Source organism: Podarcis liolepis (genome assembly GCF_965112155.1).
Source record: "Podarcis liolepis genome assembly, chromosome: 5".
NCBI lineage: Eukaryota > Metazoa > Chordata > Lepidosauria > Squamata > Lacertidae > Podarcis > Podarcis liolepis.
In genome coordinates, this window is record NC_139556.1 from 25,800,935 (window position 1) to 25,821,418 (window position 20,484).

General features: G+C 42.1%; 1 protein-coding gene across 4 annotated transcripts; it reads left to right on the plus strand.

Annotated features, from left to right (window-relative positions):
* The first annotated feature begins 1,581 nt into the window (after positions 1–1,581).
* Positions 1,582–19,285, plus strand: GHITM (growth hormone inducible transmembrane protein). Of its 4 annotated transcripts, none has more exons than XM_083505510.1 (9): positions 1,582–1,789; positions 5,920–6,074; positions 7,614–7,713; positions 9,910–10,021; positions 11,544–11,685; positions 12,906–13,014; positions 15,216–15,404; positions 16,993–17,170; positions 18,050–19,285. In XM_083505510.1, the coding sequence occupies exons 2-9, from the start codon at positions 5,949–5,951 to the stop codon at positions 18,135–18,137; spliced, it is 1,044 nt and encodes a 347-aa protein (XP_083361636.1). In that variant the 5' UTR covers positions 1,582–1,789; positions 5,920–5,948; the 3' UTR covers positions 18,138–19,285. The 4 variants fall into 4 exon arrangements, with proteins under 4 accessions (XP_083361636.1, XP_083361639.1, XP_083361637.1 ...); XM_083505513.1 differs by having other exon boundaries at positions 1,637–1,798; XM_083505511.1 differs by having other exon boundaries at positions 1,729–1,897.
* The last annotated feature ends 1,199 nt before the right edge of the window (positions 19,286–20,484 follow it).

Sequence of the window (20,484 nt, forward strand, 5' to 3'; positions counted from 1 at the left end):
AGAGTTACACTTGCAGAAAAAAAGTAATTTTGTTCCGCTCATAAAATGTACTAACCACAACTACCGTATGTGTGCTCTATTTTTCACAACCAGAAAGTGGCATACATATTGGCCAGTTGCCGATACTATAAAGCAAGAAAAAGGTGTTTGCATGTAGCGGGGTTTTTCCGAACTGCAATTTATCTGTTTTGAATAAGATGCCCTTTTCAATGCAACCTTCTAGCTGCAACAAGCTCAGAGGCAATCTCTGTATCTGTGGGTTCTGGCTTGTTTGTTTCTTTTTAGCTTTTGCGAAAAAGAGCTGCACATGTTCAGAGGCACCGTTTGGCACCATTTTCACCATTGGCTCCCCTCATAAATGGAAGGCACTCTGCACATGTCTAGAGGCGTTCTGCCCCCCTTCGCTCCTTTTCCGGAGGAGAAGAGAAAAGAAAACCTTAATTTAGTTAATTTGGCTATGCAGAAGATATTAAAAATAAATTTAAGGAACTGCAGAAAGAGGGGGAAGGAAGTTTTGAAATGTCAAAATGATTGTAAAATTAGAGAAATGTATAAAATTTGTGAAATGTGTAAACTTGAAAAGTATTTTTAAAAAACCAAAGACAGAAACCCGGGACGTATGCTCAGAGGCACTTGAATTCCATATGCTCATTTTCCTTTAAATACAGCCGATTTCCTTTAAGTGCTGTCCCTCTTTAGCCAGTTTCCTGCTTTTATGGAAGCTGGTGAAGATGCTGCTTTTGGAACATGGGACTAAAATTGACAGCATGTTATGGTTTAAGAGAAAATTATGTGAAAATGTTATATAGACGGTGCCTAGCAGATTGGCAAAAATGTACAAATCCAAATCGATTAAGTGTCGGAAATGTAAAGAGAAAGAAGGCACCTTTTTCCGTATGCAGTGGTCTTGCAATAAAGTTAAAGCTTATTGGGAAATGATATATAATGAAGTGAAAACGATGTTTAAGATAACATTTGGGGGTTTTTAAAAACAAAAACAAAACAGAAGCTTTTCTCTTGGGGAGTATAGGATCAGAATTACCTAAACAATATATAAATTTATGTATGTATGCAGCTACTGCCGCAATAAATTGCAAACAAATTAAGACATTAGCAGGATTATTGCAGAAACTTGCAGTTATTAAAACATGTATGAAATAGATGAGAAAAGGGATAATTAGAGCTAATTGGGAGATGCGGGGGGGGGATAAATTCACGGAACCGCAGAGAGAGGGGGAGGGAAGCTGCTTTTTCAAAAAATAAAATAATTTATGGTTGTTTCATTTTCTCTGTTGAAATGTTTATTTGTTGTAAATGAAAATAAAAAATGAACTTAAAAAAGATGCTTCACAGTTTCATTTTCTTTGTTGAAATACTTATCTGTTGTAGATGAAAATCATAAACGAACTTTAAAAAATTCTGCATTTGCTGGTTGTTTGCACATTTCTTCTCTGCCCTCCCCCCCCCCCTCCGTACAAAGCGACCCAGAGGCGCTTGCCCTCATCCAACATGGCGGTCCGCAGCGTCCCATACCCGGAACGAAGATGGATGCCCCACTCCCCGCCGCATGACGCACGCCCTAGGCGTTTCCGCGGCGACGGCTGCGGCCTTTCGCCGAGACGTCGAGAAGGGAACCGTCCTAGTTTGCCCTCAGTCAAAATGGCCGGCCGAGCCTTACGAGGGAGAGGCGGAAAACAGAGGCGCGCGTGAGCAGAGCCGCTCTTCCCAGAAGGCTTTGCGCCGGCGCCGTTTCCCAGTGTCAAACGCGGGGCGAGACGGACGGTAGTAGGTGAGTGAGGTCGGAATTCGGCGTGGAATCGGTTTATTTTGGCGGGGGGCGGGGCAGCGCTTCTCCCTGTGGCCGTTCTTTGCTCCGGGAGGGGTTCCGTGTTCACAGGTAAGAGAGGGACGGGTGGGAATAGCGGGTGTGAGGAAGCGAAGATACACGCAGATATTAAATGCGTATACGCAGATATTAGCTCAATGGCACTTAGGTTAGGCTCGCTATATTCCAAAAAGTAAAATTCCACCAATTGTGGAGGTTTTATTTTGTTTTGTTTTAGAAACCCACCAAGATTGTCGAGCTTATTTTTTAGAAACCGCCAAAATTGTGAAGCTTTATTTTAGGAAACTCACCAAAATTGTCGAGCTTTATTTTGGAAGACCAACAAAATTGTCGACCATTTTAAATTTTTTTTTTTAGGAATCCACCAAGATTGTGGAGCATTTTTTTTTCTTTTTTTTAAGGAAACCTACTAAGATTGTCAAGCTTTTTCTTTTTCTTTTTAGAAACCGCCAAAATTGTGAAACTTTATTTTAGTAAACCCACCAAGATAGTGGAGCTTTTTTTATTAGAAACCACCCAAATTGTGGAGAACAAAATTCTAAGAACAAAATTGGAGACTTTTTGGGGGGAACAAACCCAAATTGTTAAGCTTTTGGGAGAAATTTTCCATCGTGTTGCCATATAGCTGAGTTTTCCATGACATTTTGCCACTTCGGCAAAATCCACACACACACCCTGACACAGTTTTTGCACCCCAAAACCAGGACATGTCAGGAATTTTCCTGACGCAGGGCAAGCCTAGCCTAAGTTATGGGAGCAACAACAGAATTTCCAGAATAAGAATAATACAAAGCTGAAAGTAAATGAACTGCAGCTAAAATATTATGTTCATTTTTCACTTGGTCTAGTCCTTCCTCTGCCCATCCCCCTAATATTATTAAGAGGGTCGTTTCTCTAGTCTTCAAAGAGTAGCTGGAAGTGGAGAGGCAGAAAAAGGTCATCCTTTTCTCCGACTTTGCAGTTTTAATCTGAAATCTTAGGCACCCAGAGCTCAGAAACTGCTTGTGGTAATGAAATTCCCGATTGCAAAATGCGCCTAGTGCAGTGGGAGTTTCGAACACTGCTCCAAGCCCACGTAGGACAGCAACTGAAAGAATAAAAGTGACTGGTTCCGCTAAGAAATTGCCCATCTTGCTGATCCTTTGCATTTGGTACATTCAGCGACTGTATCATTGATCCGTGGGGACCACAGAAATAATGTTATTTTGGTTGAAAGTTGCAGCATCAATCTCTGTTCCTCTATTTTGAGGATTACAAGGCTTGGTGGACGTCCTTGTATGCATGCATGCATGTCTTTCTCCTTATTACATCATACAGCCTTGACTCAGCATTTACTTTATGTTAGATAAAGTGACAGACATGGTTACTGTGTTGCTTTCATCTGTAGCTGCTCCCTCTTGTTTTTAGAAGGTCTTACCTAGGGCTGCCGTATTTCAAAAAGTAAAAACCAGGACATCCTAAAAGTTTCCTTTTTTTCTTTCTTTAGGAAACCACCAAAATTGTTGAACAACAAAAGTTGTTGACAAACCTAGAGTTGCCATATCTCCAAAAGTGAAACTCAGGACAAAGTTATTGAGCTTGTTTTTGTTTTTGAAGGGAACTAACAACTATCAGCTTTTTTTGTAAAAGTTACAAGAGTTTTTTTGGGTTTGGGAGCTTTTTTAAAGCATTTTCAGCACAATTTTGCTGGTTTTCCTTTCTCTTCACAAGATTTGTTTTATTTTTTAAAAAAATCTGCTAAATTCTTAAAACCTTGGGTAAGGAGAGAATTATCATCATGTGTCTGATTTTTTCTGATTTCTCCAGTTTAAGGCTAAATTAGCAACCCAGCTTGTGACTTCAGCTGTTCCCCGGATAGTTTTTTTTTTGTTTATGGTGAAAGTTAAATATTTCTTTAATTTTTGTGGCTTAGCCTCAAGCGATCAGTAGCAACCATGTAACAGGTTTAAAGTGGATGGGAAGTATTAGTGACACAGCTCTGCAATCCTTGCCACTTTTATTTGGCTGTCATTTAAATTACAGCCTCTTAAACAGCTTACTGGGTTGGTGTGTGTTTTGCCCGAGACACAAAAAGTCTTTACTTGCTTGAAGCTTTTGGAAAGGTTTAGAACTGTATTCACCACATTCCAACAAACCCTTTTGGTTCTTGTATTCTACTGACCCTGTTCTGTTTCTGGGGATCAGCAACTTGCAAGTCTGTCTACAGTGGTACCTCGGGTTACAGACGCTTCAGGTTACAGATGCTTCAGGTTACAGTCTCCGCTAACCCAGAAATAGTACCTCAGGTTAAGAACTTTGCTTCAGTATGAGAACAGAAATTGAGCAGCGGCGGCATGGTGGCAATGGGAGGCCCCATTAGCTAAAGTGATGCTTCAGGTTAAGAACAGTTTCAGGTTAAGAATGGACCTCTAGAACGAATTAAGTTCTTAACCCGAGGTACCACTGTATATGACCACATTTTAAATTTCAAAGAGGTTGTGTGTATTTTCATTAATGAGTATTTCTTCCCACGTGTTGAGAATAACAACATGGAAAAACGACATAAAGCGGCAAAGTGAGGGTCATATTTGCCTAGCTTCTCTTTTCTTCTTTCTGCCTTTCCAACCCTGTCCCTTGGAAAGTCTGGGTGAAAAGAGAGTAGTATTGCCTCTGCTTAGCTTAAACTAGGAATAACAAAATAAAGTCTTTCCTTTATTCCTTGTAGATGAGAGATGTAGAAGCTGTGGCCCTCTGTTATTGGACCACAACCCCCCCCCCCAATCATACCCAGTGAGAATGCTAAATCTGGAGGGCCAAAGAGTTGCTTATCCCTCTCCTAAATGTGCATTTCCACTTTAAAATTTCACAGCAGCTAATGTAACTGAAACTTAGCTTGCACTGTTCTGAGGGCAGATTATCAGGCTGTGGAATCCCTAAGAGATGGTGGCATCACAATGGTTTGAATTCTACTCTGCTGCTGGGATCCTCTCCCTTTTCTGCTCTCCATAAAAACACAGCAAACAGAACCGCAAGGTGGAGAAGCTCAGCTGCTGGGGATAATGTTGTCAGCAGCTGGACATGACCAGGGTGGCAAATGAAACCTTTTGGGAAAGTTCCCTTTGCCTTGAAGTCGCCATCTTCCAGCTCCTGCCTTGCAGCGACAACTTCCAGAGAAACATTGTAGTATACCTTTTTAAAATGTTGGCATTTTAAAGACTGCAAAGGAAGAGAGAGGATAATCTCTTTTGAAGCCTCTTTTCCCAGCAACTGAGTTGAACACACTCAAAAGTGGCAGAGTAAACTTTATTTTTTTCACACACAAAAACAAAACAAAAAGCTGCTACTACTCAAGGCAGTCTGCTGTCCTAATTTAATTTTGAGTACTATTTTTTTATCAAAGTTTGATTCTTTTCATTCATAAAGGGGGATGGGCTGTAGCACATTGTTTGTGCCCATGCTTTACATTTTGAAGGTTCCCAGTTCATGTATATCTTGATGCGGGTGGCGCTGTGGTCTAAACCACTGAGCCTCTTGGGCTTGCCGATCAGAGGGTTGGCCATTATAATACCTACGACGGGGTGAGCTCCCATTGCTCGGTCCCAGCTCCTGCCAACCTAGCAGTTTGAAAGCACACCAGTCAAGTAGATAAATAGGTACCACTGTGGCGGGAAGGTAAATAATGTTTCCTTGCACTCTGGTTTCCGTCACGGTGTTCCGTGTGCCAGAAGCAGTTTAGTCCTGCTAGCCATATGACCTAGAAAGCTGTCTATGGACAAATGCCGGCTCCCTTGGCCTGAAAGCAAGACAAACACCACAACCCCATAGTCTCCTTTGACTGGACTTAACCATCCAGGGGTCCTTTACCTAGTCTTGAATCCTTGGGATCTCCAGGTAAAAATGTGCTGGACCTTGAAGAGCTGCTTCCAGCAAGAGTAGACACTACTGGGTTCAACAGTTAAGCAGAGGGATGATTTGAAGCAGCTTCCTATATCTGCTCTCTTTTATATAATGATGTTAGCAATTATTATTTTTGGCTCCATGCTGTGCTTTGCAGTGCAGTTGCTGTTATGTAACTCTCTTTCATGTTATTACAGGTAAAATTTTGCCATTGACGACCACAGCCATGTTGGCAGCAAGGTTGGTGTGCCTTCGGGCTCTCCCTTGCCTACGGCCTGCACACCTTCAGGCTTCACCTGCACTGAGAAATTCTTCTCTAAAGACACAGCATTGGCTCTTGCAGCCTTCTAAGGTAGGTGTCTCTTTGGAAACTTATACTAGTTTTGAGATTTCTCTTTTAAAAACAGTTTATGTGCATGTTAATACATTCAGTACATGAATTAAAGTAGCCTATTTTTTTGTTTCTTAAAACCATACAGATCTGCTCCAAGATCTTAATCCTTAGAAGCCTTTCATGTGAACAGAAAACCATAACTTTCGTTTACGTTTGGACAGGTTCTGTTTTATAGCTCTGGCCCTGCAGAGTATGGGTCAAGGCAGCACAACTTGACATGTTCATGCAACTACATCAAAGCCAGCCCAAAATCTTCCCTGTCTTTGCACGCACTCACACCCCACAACTATCTCCATGGGCCCCACTTCTTAGTGGTATGCTCCAACGTGGAATTTATTTACTTACTTTAATAGATTCCTGCCTACCGTTTACTTTAAGGTCCCAGCGTGAGTTACTGCAATAAAGTATACAATTATTTAAAACAAAATGGTTGTAAACATAAAAGAGGAATTGTGTAAAAATAGCACCATGTGAAACAGATCCAGAATTTAAAACAAAGCAAACATTTAGCAATTCCACATATACAAACAGCTTTAAATAGTTACAGTACAGATGCAGAGTGGGAGAAAAGCTTTTTGAAAGAGGGTGGTCTTCTGTAGATGCTGACGGGACAGCAGAGGTGGTGCTGGTCTGATATTCTGATTCGTACCCTGTAAAATAGAGCTGTCAATAAGATTGTATCTACAGAGCATCCTCTCCTGCAGAGCACAGTGATGGAGCAGGTATAGGAATTTATGCGCCAGTACTAACACATTAAACGGAGCATGTTAGCTCATTTTCAGCCAGTGCAATTCTTTCAGCAGTAGCGTAACATTGTCTGCCCCAGTGAGTAGTTATGCTCCTGCATTTTGCACTAACTTCAGCTTATGGGCCAATGTCAAGGGTGGCCTCACATGGAGCCCATTGCAGTAATTCAATCTGGAGGCTATCAACATATGGACAATGGTGGTCAGACTATCCCAGTCCAGAAACAGACAAATCTGTCTTACCAGCTGAAGCTGATAAAAGATACTCCTAGCCACGGAGGTCATATGGATGCTTACAGGATACAGGAGCATCCCTCATGCCAGGCGCATGCTCCTTCAAGGGGACTACAATCCTGTCCCAAGCAGTCAGTTTTCCGGTCCAGTTTTCCGGATTGAGGAACCACCCACCCACAATGCCTCTTGTCTTGTCGGATTCATAGTTTGTTGGTCTTCTTTTAGCCCATCATGGAGTCTATGCCCCTATCCATGGTTTGAACGGCCTGATACATACATTATGCATGTGAATGACCCAGTTGAGTAAGTTTGGCCTGTCACATTGATATTTCTGCAAACTGGGAGATGATTGTGTGATACATGGTTAGACTCCAGCTAACTTTCCCCATTGTTCAACTCCTAATTTGATCCTTGTTGTGCAGTATGCTGTTTCTCCAGATTAACTGGAGGCATATTTATCATCTGTTCCTTTGACAGCAATCTAGAGTCTTTCTTTCCTTACCTTTTGTTGTAACAGGGATATGCCTCCAAAGCCAGGTTTGGTGTACGCAAGGGGAGAACTGGTCAAGAAATTAAGGAAGCAGCTTTTGAACCATCAATGGAGAAAGTGTTAAAAGGTACCTGTATATCTCTCTCAGATTTCACTTACTGTGGTTGACAAAGGAGAGGCAAAGCAACACTCAAAAGTAGTGTGGAGGCAAATCAATGACTTTCTGTATTTTTACTTTTTGGCTTTAATTTTTAAAAGTTTTAAAAAGAGCCATGATACAGATAAAGCATATAAAAGCACAATTGCCAATTTTTTAATTGATTTATTTCAAAACTGATACAATCAATATCTCTTAAACTTGATTCGCGATCCTCTTGCAAACTGTTTTATTTGTTGCATTTACATAGGGTGATATCTAGCTAAGGTCCCAGTTACACTATACATTTAAAGCAGTATCATATCATTTTAAGCAGTTATGGCTTCCCCCAAAGAATGCTGGAAACTGTTCTTAAGTGTGCTAACGGTTGCTAAGAGATCCCTATTCCCCTCACACAGCTATAGTTCCCAGGTTAAACCTCTCTGGAAACTGTAGCTCTGTGAGGGGATTAAGGGTCTTCTAACAACTCTTAGCAACTGTAACGAACTACAGTTCCCAGGATTCTTTGGGAGAAGCCATGACTGCTTAAAGTGACATAATATTGCTTTAAATGGGGCCCAAATCACACAATGTCAGTGGATTTAAGTCTGAGTGCAACTTGGTTGGATATCACTCATAGTAACTTTCTGCCAATAAACTTCTGAGAGTTTATGTTACAAAAAAATAATAATATGAAAACAATAAGATGGCAGAAGACGTGAGCTCCACAACCTCTTCCTCTCTCCTTCCATTCAGGACACAGGTCTTTTAAGTAGCCCCAGGCAAAATTGGAGAGAGACTGTCCTAAGATTGGCTTATAGACTGGCTGCTTTGTACAATAGAAAAAAAGACTCCAGGCAAGCATTATAGATAACACACATAGCATATGTATGATTGAGAGCTTTCTGATGGATTCGGGGACTTGTAAGCACAGGGACTCTGTGCCAGCTTCCTGAATACAGCATCCTGCCTCTCAGCAGGATTCATCCATTGATCCCTCTGGGAGATCATGTACTCTAGTTTTATGTCCTATAGCTACCTGAGCTCTGCAGTACATTCATTTCTTAAACCATGAATATATAAATATAATTTCGCCAGCTAAACTACATTTATTTTATATCGCATGGCAAAACACTGTTTTGGACATTTGACTTTCAAATAAGTGATCTTGCCTGAGTCCTCACATCAGAATTCCCACCTCCTCTTGCCTCTACCTAGATATAATTATATGAAGCAACAGACATGCGGGATGAATGATTATAGGTTTTGGAATACATTGCAAAGCAGTATGAGCTAATTGTCATAGTAGCCTATTAGTATGCATGGTGGTTCTGAACTGCATGGGTAACATGCTTTAAAGCAATTCCTCTTTGTCAAAATCTCGGAACAGCCTTGTGGCTTACGGATAATTGCCATTTTATTGCAGCTCTATTAAAATAGTCCTTGGTTTCCTTATTTTTAGAAGTTTACAGTGCAATCCAGATCCCCTTGCAAAGGACTGTTAGATTTGGGCTGTCTCACCAACCAGCCCCTGTGCAGGTGGGATCCCTGCTGATGGCAGCTGCCAGCAAGCTCCATAATGTGAGGTTCTGAGGGCAGGGTAGGGCCAGGGCTGAGCCACCCTGTGATATGTCAGATCCTGAGCCAGTTTCACTGCCTTTTCATGATGGCATCAGGCCCCATTGCTCCAGGTTGGCATGGCAGTCTTTCTCCACCCTGACTGCTGGGCAGCTGAGCTGCAGAGGCAGTGATGGTTCTTGTAGCCAAGGTTTGGATTGCACCATTAATTGTATGAAACTTTTGCCCTTCTAAACAATTGGTAGTGAACTCTGTATTCGTGGCAAAAGATTATAGGCATAAAGTAAACAAGATGCATGGCAGTTCTCTCAGTTCTGTGGCCATAAGTACATAGTGGAGAGCTAGAAACTTCAATGTTCATTCAAGAAGAATAAAAATGAAGTCTTCTAAAGTTGATGTTAAAGAATCATCGCTTCAACACTGGTGATCTTTGCTTCTTCCAGTATAAATCATACAAACCCACTCACTCACTCACTTGTTCAGCTATTCAAGCATGTATTTTTTGTATTACAAACTACTTACTTCTGAAATCATAACATTGCATTGGTGTTGCCGCAAAATGGGGGAAACGTTTTATGGGGTAAGCTTAAATTTTATTCTCTTTACCAGTTGATCGAATGGGGAGATGGATTGTCGCTGGAGGTGCTGCTATCGGCCTTGGGGCAGTTTGTTACTACGGATTGGGGATGTCCAACGAGATCGGAGCCATTGAAAAGGCCATGTAAGTAAAATACCCAAAATGTGTCGAGTTCTTGTGGTCACATGATTAAAAGTTTGGTGCTTCTGCTTCGAGAGACTCAGAACCAGAAAGAATCTCTTGATTTGTCATTAATGATTCTGCTAAACCAGTGACCGAAAAGATACAGAAGCTACTGGTTTTGGCTGCAACCCAAACCCCCAGTCGGCTGGGCTGGAGGGAGTTTGGATGAGGCAGAAAGGATTCTCCACCCAGCGCTGTCTAGCTTTACCAGTCAGGATGTTTCAGGGGCAGAGTTCAGCCAGCAAAGGAGCCAAGCAGTCCTGATCTGGCTGGCTTCTGTCATGTGATGGCAGCAGGCCCACTTTGAGCCTGGAAACTGGCAGAGTTTCAGCAAGAATCGGGTTACCCAGGCTGAGCCGAAAGGAGGGTTTAGGTGGGGCTAGGGTGGGGAGTGTTTTGCAAAAATATTTTGGTGTCAGCGGTGACATTTCCCCCCCAGAAACTTTTTAGGGGTCGGTTGAAAAACGTTAAATCCATAGAGTGAACCCTGGCAGGTTTGGATTATCTATGTGACCATTGTAAGAAAGAAACGTAGCTCATTTTCTTAAAAGGCCTCCTCAGTGGCACCATCCCATCCATAATGTGACCCCTAAATGACTGAAATCATTTTAAAATGAAACCAAGAAAAATGGTGCTGAAATAGCAGTGGAGCAGAGAATCTGTGTTCTGTGGGAAGCAGATTGGGTATAGTAGGGGCAGAAGAAGCCATGCTTTTCCTGCTATGTAGATACATAGCATCTTCTCCAGCCCATCCTAGATGCGAGTCGTTCGTATTCTGTTGGTCTATGCATTTTCCCTCTATTCTATGTTTAGGATGCAAGGAGGAAGTGTGATATGTGAAACTTCTGTGCTTTTCTGATCGCTATTGGTCTTTTAAATAAATCATAACTAGCCATTGAAATTTTGGGTTTTGAAGTCAGAAATACAATTGACTAGAAATTTTGGGGAGAAATGGTTACAGCAAAAGAGATAATGGTTCTATTGAAGAGAATTTTCTCACCTTAATCTACCCCATCCCTACCCCATTTTGGTTCTGGCATGTTGCTATAAAAAAAATGAGAGAGAAAAATAGGAGGACCTTTTCTTCTCAAAGTTGTTGTTAAAATACCTCTGTATGGGTGCCTTTTTTTGCTAACACACAATGTAAAAGTGAACGAAAATTAATTGCCCAATGGGCAAATGATAAAAAATCAGCTGAGAGATCCAAAACTACTCTGTGGCTAAAGACATGTGGTTGCAGGGAAATGTGGTCTCAGATTCCACACAATGTATTTATTACTGTTACCTTAATAACTAACATGATATCCACAACACATGCTTTATTAAGGGAGCAAAGGGAGTGTCACAAACGCATTACATTGAAAGCCTGGATTGCAAGTATTGAAACAGTTTTTCTTCCGTCAGAGTGCAAACTTGCTGCTTGCCGTATTCTTGCCCCCTGTAACATATTCATATAACTTAAATATATTCTGTTTGTTTCCAGTATCTGGCCGCAGTATGTGAAAGACAGAATCCGTTCCACCTACATGTATTTTGCAGGAAGTGTTGGTTTGACAGCATTGTCTGCTGTTTTAGTTAGCAGATCTCCAGCCCTCATGGGTCTCATGATGAGGGGGTCTTGGCTGGTAAGTTCGGGGGGGGGGGAGTTGGTGTTCTCTATCTAACATCGCTCAGAATACATCTCTCAAAAGAATTCTTCAACCTCCCGTTGACTGAGTTAAATTCTCTCATAACCTGTAGGGGCTCTCTAAATCGCAAGTGATGAAAAGACCAATAGGTAGGCAGGATTCAATAAAATATCCCATGGTTTTGACCCTATTTGAGTGGTGCTGCTTCTCACAGAGAACCCAGGGAGCTGTAGCATAGGCGTGCTCAGTTAGTCTCCCGCTTGCCAAATGAAAAATGTCAAAAGATTTCATGTTTCATGTGTGAGAGACTGATTCTGGAGTGAAGCACTTACGGCCAGGTTTGCACAGAGCCGGGATTAACACAATCCTTCTCACGCTGCTTAGTTAACAGTTAAAACAGGTGGGTTTCAGTATTGATGCTGAAGTCTGTCCGCACAGTGAGGGACAAGTATTGCATGTTTTTTTGGGGGGGGGGCAGGCGTGTTCTTCCAGAAACAAGGAGATCTTAATTCCTTGTTGAAATATAATTTATTTTGCCAGGGATTGCACTTGGTCGGCAGCAGATCTGTGCTTGCTATAGGTTAATCGCCTATTAACACAGCCCCTTCAAAGCTTATCTTCCTAATTTCTTTAACAGTGTGGTTGGAAATAGACGTGGAGAAACAAGGAACCTAGTTTTACCACATGGCAGTAAATGGAAGAGTTTGCAGTCGCATGCTGGCATTATGCTGCAATCCCAGTTAGATGGGGATATGCTCCACTGAATTCTCTGGGATTTATTTTTGAATAGAGATGGATGGGACTGCAGCATAAGCCTCAAATCTCACTTTTAAAAACACCCAGTATCTGCCATCTTGCCAAAAAAAACAACCTGCAGGTCCATTGTGCCCACTAGAGGGAGCCGCTGCTAATTTAGTCAGATATTGCCTTTGCGTGGAAGGTTTCGGCAAGATAACGTGTGACTGAAACACACTGGCTAGGAAGCAAATGTATTGCACAAGTATAGCCTTTGCCAAAGCAGAATTGGACGAAGCTGCCTGATTAGGACCTTTGTGACATGAGTGTAATTTCCTACCATGTTATCTGGGGAGAGACCCCGAGTGAATATTGCCGTATCATAAGTGAACCTTAGTCAGCTGTAAAATGCTTAGTAAAAAAACAAAAACAAACCCAAAACTATAAAACAATTTGCTAGTAATAACAACAATCTTTTACAGGCAATTGGTGCGACATTTGCTGCAATGATTGGTGCTGGAATGCTGGTTAGATCAATAGATTATGAACAGAGCCCTGTCCCTAAACATCTGGCTTGGATGCTGCACGCAGGTAGGTGGCTTCTGGTTTTCCCAAACAATTATTGTTGCTGTTGTTGACCTCAAATGTAAGTTGCGTTGAGAATTCCCCTGATCAGCTCCCTGATTTATTGATTGATTGATTCACTGAAGGATGGATACTTCTCACTTGCAGTCAGAAACATACTTGACAATCCAGCTGATTTGCTGTGGAGCTGTAGAATAGTGCGGAGGGGTGGGTTAAATTACATTTAGAGGGAGGCAATCAAGGTTTATTGTTGTTGTTGTTAGAATGTATATACTGCCCTATACCCAGAAACACTGGCCTTAAAGACACATGCCATCTAGTGTGAAGATATTTAAACATGCAGTTATCAGGTTCCAAACACCATGCACACAGTTCCACATCCATATGTGGCGATCTTGGCTTCTCCTGGTGTCATTTCTTTCTCCCCCCCCCCAAAGCCCTCAGGTCCAAAGGTTGGATCCCTCAAGAATAGCACCCCTGGAAGGGCAAGGGATAACTTGCTAGAAGCTGGACAGTCTTCATGCATGCATGGGTTTTAAAAATATATATATTAAGGAATTTTTCTATTACAAAACATATGTACCTTTCACAGTCTATCTCTCGTCTCCATTTTTAGTTCATAGAGTCTTATTCTCAGTTCATTTACATTTAGGGAGAGACACTTTTGTCATAGGCATCTTGCAGTCGGGGAGGGGGGGTCAGATGGGATCCAGAGCTTCTGTGCACAAAACGCTCCCACTTCCATTTAAACTTCCAAAATGCACACAAATGTTTTGTGCAGCTCCGGATCCCATCTGATAAAATAAAACGCTGAAAATCTCCTCCCTTCTCCAAATCTTGGGCACGAACTTTCTGGGGACTTTAAGACAAACCACTGTGTCTCGGATACAGGAATGATGTCGGCTTACCTTTGCAGTGTTGTAACGGTTGCTGAGATAATGTGAAGTGCTTTGAGAACTTAAGAAAAACACTTTGTCGCAGCCTTCTAAGTAACCTCACATAAGTTAAAAGCCTGCTGAGAAACTAGTAGCCTTTGTTTCCATCCTGGCAAGGGAAAAGAGGAAGCCGCTTGCTCCAAGCCCAGTGCAGGAATGGAAGCTACTACCTTTCAGTAGGCAGGAAACAGAGATCTGAAAGCTAGAAGCTGAGATCTGAAAGATAGGGGCTAAATGGTTTTGGTTTTTTTGATGCCTTCTGCCAATAGGAATGGTGAAGGATGAACAGAGCAGTCGATCCTCTCTCCTCTGCCCTGTTGCATTTCCATGCTAGTTGAGGAAGTTTGTTCTTCCATAGCTAGCAGAGAACAAAACAAGCTGGCAGAGCAGTGATGAAGTGTGGAGTCCCTCTCCAGTCACCTGTATGGAATTCCTGGTCATCCTTGGCTACCAGATGTGTTGTTATATATCAGTCTATTAAATAATACAGAAATTAAAGCAAGGTTTTTTCTTTTCTTTTTTTAGTCAGCTGTTGGGGTTATTTCATGCCTCTTTGAAAGCACAGACAGTTTTAGGGTGGTATTGCATGTTAGCGAATTTAAATCTTCACAGCTTTCGCGTCAGGGTTGTAGTTTCATACTGTTCAGTTCTACAGAATTTTCATGGCATCTAACATAGACTTGGGTTGTTGTTGACTCATAAGGGTGTCGTGGAACTCCAATCTGAGGAAGCCTGGGGTGATTTAAAATATTGGCACTTGAGACCAACGTTGCCACAGGGTGAAAATGTGATTGCCTCATCACCAGTCGGTAGTTAACTAGGTTTGCCATATTTCAAAAAATAAAAACCACAACACCCTGAAAGTTGTTGAGCTTGTTTTAGGAAGACCCCAAAATTGTTGAGCTGTTTTTAGGGAAAACCTGAAAGCGTTTTTCAACCGCGATTTTTTGATTGGCGTCTTAAGATGGCTTTGACATCCCAGTAATGTCCGGCAAAGTCCAGACGTATGGCAACCCTAAGTTAACTTGCTGCATGCGTATTCCCATTTATCTAACTTGTATCCCAAACCTACAACACTGATTTGTTTCTAGGGCAGCTGACAGTGTAGTAAAACACAAAAAGTTCGAAATAAAACAGCGACAGGCGATTTAAATAGATGGCAAGTCTAAGCTCCTCTAAGTTCGGTTTCTGTTTGCAGTCCTTAAAAGCCTTGATGTGCCATGTATGCAGTTGAGTAACTGAATTAATATTGGTGCCTCTTTCTTCCCTCAGGTGTCATGGGTGCCGTTGTGGCTCCTCTTACTCTACTGGGTGGCCCCCTGCTCATTCGAGCTGCTTGGTACACAGCAGGAATCGTTGGTGGTCTCTCAACTGTGGCTATGTGCGCACCGAGTGAGAAGTTTCTGAACATGGGAGCACCACTGGGAGTGGGCTTTGGCCTCGTGCTTGCTTCTTCCCTTGGTCAGTGGATGATGTTTTGTTTTGTTTTTTTTAATAATTTTTATTAACAGACCAATCATACCAAATCAAATCACATAAATTCCGAATTACAGAGCCTAATTTTAAATTTTGTTGGGGGTACCCATATTTCAAGTTCCGAAAGGGATCCAGTCCTCTTATTGCTACTGCTTTAAAAGTCCACAAATCTGTCCAAATAATGTTTAAAATTCTGTCCAATCCTTTCTTGCTGTTTTCCACATCTCTTCTAGTTGTTTTCATATATTTTTCCTCTCTCTTTGTCTTTGTGGCCTCCGATTGTCTCCATAAGCGGTTTCAAACAAATTTGTATTCCTGTGTGGGTTTTTCCGTTCGTCCAAGAGTCGTATTTCAGACAGCCGCCGTATTTCACCACTTCCATAAAGAAAAGCATTCTTGCTGTCTACTTATTCACTTTTCACAGGTCTGTCCCTCTTTCTCAGTCCTCGAGGAGGTTCTACGAGGAATCCAATATGAAAACAAAGCTTCCTCCTCCCGATAAATCTTTTGACAAGACCCGTCAAAATGGCGACTCCCTTTTTGTTGCTGCACCATCAAAAGCCCTTGTTGTTTTTCTCGATCTCACATGCCAAGCTTTTGGTAGTAAATTATTTCCACACAGTTTTTAATCATCCTGCTTAGGTCGGTTATGCGACGATTCTTTTTGAGAAGGGGTTATTGATTAATCACATAGTAGAAAAAAAAGTGTCCCCCCCATCCAGTCCCGCTCCGGCATACTGAACCTGATGTAATTTCTTCATGTTGTATTCCGTTAAATCCAAACTCGTTGCTCTCGTTTCACAGAGGTCACTTCAGTTAGCAGTTTTCACTCCCGTTCTTCACTTGAAATATGTGCATTTGCTTCATTTCCAATTAAATATCTCAAGCTTATGCAAACCAGTGCGCAATCAGAGGCAGCGTCCAGGAGAGCCGGACCCACCCGAGGGCTTTGTGCCTAGTGCCCTCACCCCCTTCTTTCGAATCTGGGGGTGAATTATGGGCACAGCAGGCAAGGCAGTCGTCCCCCCCCCCCCCCCATTTCCCATCACAGCCTCTTAATTACCTCATGTGGGTCGGAGAGATGTTATTGTCGGCCATCTTCCAATGCGCCCCCTGGTGGCCCCCCGGTCAGTGGAAGATGTTGGGTGTAGAGTGTGATTGAGCTGCCTAGAATCAAGCTTGCTTTATGCATTCCATCTGTTCCTTAACAAATGTGTTCCGAAAATTTGTGTTATGTACATTTCTGCTGGTTGGCCATCTACGTTTCTCGGCATATTAAAAATGTTCTGTTTGAAATTAGACCTACTCAGGTTTGTGTGTCACTCTGGCTCTCCCTCCCGGCCCCCAGTGAACTTATAAAGAGCAAATATCGGACATCTAAAGTTAGAAAAAGGGAGGCTGATTATAAGTAACATGTCCTCAGTGATTTCATGGTCAATATCTTATTTAGATAATGCTTTCCATTCAGTGGGGCATTTTGCATATGAAAGCACTGTTTGAATGTGGCATAACTGTGTGTGTGTCCCCCAAAATGCATGCTTGGTTCTTGATAGTCTTTGTGTATATCTTCCAGGATCGATGTTCTTTCCTCCTACGACTGCTTTTGGTGCCGGCCTCTATTCCGTCGCTGTTTATGGTGGCTTGATACTTTTCAGCATGTTCCTGCTCTATGACACTCAGAAAGTCGTACACCGTGCAGAAACTCAACCGCTGTATGGCGTAGGGATGCAAAAGTATGACCCCATCAACATGTAAGTGCTTCCTCTTGATAAATGTGATGCAAATTCATGAAACATTTAGAGAATCCTAGGCTTCTGGAATACAAGCAAACTGTGTGCATGCTATGTTTAGGTCTGCCTAGAAGTCTATAGACCTTTTAATAAAGGGTGCCTTGTCATTCTTTTCAGTGATTGCTGCTTAGAAGGTTAGGAAGATGAGGAGCAGTTGCACCAGGAGGCCAGGTGCAATAGACAACCTCTGATTTTCATAAGCTATCTCCAGTAAAAACAACCTTTTGTGTTACAGGCTTAGAAACAGCTGTTACCTAGTTTAAGGAGAGCAATTTCCAGGCCATTCTGCAAGAAAGCTTTGCAAATACAGTCGTACCTTGGAAGTCGTACGGAATCTGTTCCAGAAGTCCGTTTGACTTCCAAAATGTTTGGAAGTTTGAATTAATTTTATAATGAAATGATTTTAGAATGTTGTATTATTTTATTGTTGTTAGCCGCCCTGAGCCCGGCTTCGGCTGGGGAGGGCAGGATATAAATAAAATTTATTATTATTAAACCAAAGCTTTGTGGTTTTGTTGGAAGCCCCGTTGGACGTTTGGGTTCCAAAACACCTGAGTACCAAGGCGTTTGGGATGCAAGGTATGACTGTACTGGTGACAGCAAGGAGTATACAATAGGATGACTGGGGAGAAAGCCATTTGTGGATAGTATTCACTAATATTTGTTTGTATACGCTAGTAAGGTCCGTGAACTTAGTTTGCTGTGTTTTTGTCTCAAAACCACGGATGGACTTCAGTTTGAACACCAGGGTGCTGTGCCAAATCATTTGCATCATTCTTTTTCCTTGCTAGAGGACAAGGAAAGTTTGTTAAACTAATGGCTGCTTCTCTTGTCTTTCAGGTGTATGGGTATATACATGGATACTCTAAACATCTTCATCAGAGTCGCCACCATGCTTGCTACCGGCAGTGGCAACAGGAGAAAATAGACCGCAACTTCCTTCCTCGGGCCGAATTGATAGCTCACCAAAAACTTTGGCTTGTCTGATTAGCACATTATATCTCCTAAAACTGCCACTGGGTTGGAGGCAGCTTTCATGTAGCAGTCAGATATTCCTAGCACTTCCACGTGACCTTTTAAGGTGTTTTTGGAGTAATGTGATTTGGATCTTAACACGAGTGGAAAGTAAATTGCTGCATGCCATTAAATCATTTCTCCCTGATTTGGGGGGGTTTGGAAATGTGTAAGAAGTTTATTTTAAAATATGTAGATTTGTAGCCGGTGTAAGTTTAATTTCCTCCTCTTAAAAGGTGAAGTTGTGGTCTTAACTCCGTATATAGGAGCAGACCCCAAGGGCACTGCATTTAAACCAAAATTAACATCAAAGGGAGCTGTATTTGGAAGTTATTTGCAACAGATTGTGCTCCGCAGCATACTCTTTGGTGGTAACTGAATGTAACATACTCGGGACTGATAACAGAAATGGCTAATAAAATAAAATCTCTAAAAGGATATTTGTTAGGATCCTCTTTGCTTTCCCTTGCAGACAATCGGGGAACTTACCAGCAGACTATATTGTATTTGTACTACTGTCACACAAATGCCATCAGCTAAGTGTTGCTTCTCTTTGAAGAGATTGTGGAAGCAACGCTGAAGTGTAGGTTAACTCAAGAGTTGCTTTTCGCTGTCGCTAACAGCAAGGGTAAAGGAATCAATTTGAGCATTTCTGACCTGCATTTTCCTTCAAAGTCAAACTGGGACACAATTTTAACTTTGAAGCCCGCATCCCTCTCTTCTGGGCTCAAAATGTTACCTATCAGCTGGCAGTTTCTTTTGATATTTATCTAAAGACGTGTGGCCTCCTTTACAGAACACTGATTTCTAAAAGATGTCTAATTCAAGAGCCACACTTCTGAAAAGAATATTTTTTTTAAAGCTGGGAAAGCAGATGTATGTGAATTCATTCATCAGACGGAACAGAAGTTATTTTGGAAATTGCTGGACCTCTTTGTTACCGTAGTACTCGTCTGTTATTTTTAAGTATTGTGGCACAGCAATTCAGTAACTTTATTTTCCATCCGCTTTTGCCATTTGTGCTTGTACCAGCTTCTGAAACAATAAAGTCTTAGCTGAAAATTTTATTGGTCTTGTTTTCTGTAAGGTGCTACAGAGATACTTTACTTAAAACTGTACTTTTAAAAATGCTTATCATATACTAGAAGGCATTTGAGCAGTTTTCATTTTCCTTCCAAATTTACCCTTTTTAGGGGAAACTTCACAAAATTGAGTGTTCACTGGTAGTACTCTGTTTAGTAATCTGCCAGCTCCATAGAGCTCTCCTTTCCCTCCACCAGGTATCCATATTTGGGGCTTTTTTTGTTTCCTTGTGTTTTACACCTATAGCCTCAGAAGCTTCTGGATGTTGTTGGGGGGGGGAGCCCCGGAAAGTGGCTAAAACCGTCGGAAGGGGTTTTCCTTGAGAGGAGACATGTTTTTGGAGATGGGTCTTTCTGCTGACCCATCAGAGTCTGGGGACCCTGGGCACTTGTGCAAGGGAACCTGGTATTTGCCCTGAATCCAGCAGCAGCGACTCCCTCACCTGCCCAGGTGTAGGGAACCTGAAAAGCTTGCTCTAGCACTCCCAGAGGTTCTGGATGGAATCTACACACGTATAAAAAATGATGTGAAAATGCTTTATGTTAACATTTCGAAAAATAAATTGAAATTGCCATAGCTCACTCTCGCCATCTAGTGTCACGTTTATATATTGCACCTTACGACAAACTTAAAATGTTTTATCTGCAGCTGTATAGCTGAGTCCCTGGTACACTGGGAAAAGAGGGGAGGGGGCTGGCTCATGCCAACACCCCACAAGATGCCACCATTTTGTTCTTGAAGGGCTGGCCTATCTGGGACAGGCTCTTGGCTACCTGCAGCCTTACATCCGATTCACCTGAAAGTGGTGCCTGATAGGCCAAAACCGATGCCAGATAGGCCATGTTTCCAGGTACGCCAAAAAATGAGCCCCCGGCGCCCTGACCTGGATGTCACGGTTTTCGCCAAAATTCCGCCATCGTCCGATTCACTCGAAAACGGCGCCAAACACCTGCAAATGTTCCCTGCAACCTTTGGCATTGTGAATGCCATATTTCACAGTAGGCCATAAAATGAGCACCCAGTGCTCTAACCTGCGTACCGACGTCTGATTCACTTGAAAACTGTGCCAAACACCTGTAGCGTTTGGCGGTGCAAACACCGTGTTTCCTAGTAGGCCGTGGCCAATTTGCAGGTGTTTGGTGCCGTTTTCGAATGAATTGGACGATGTTGGAATTTTG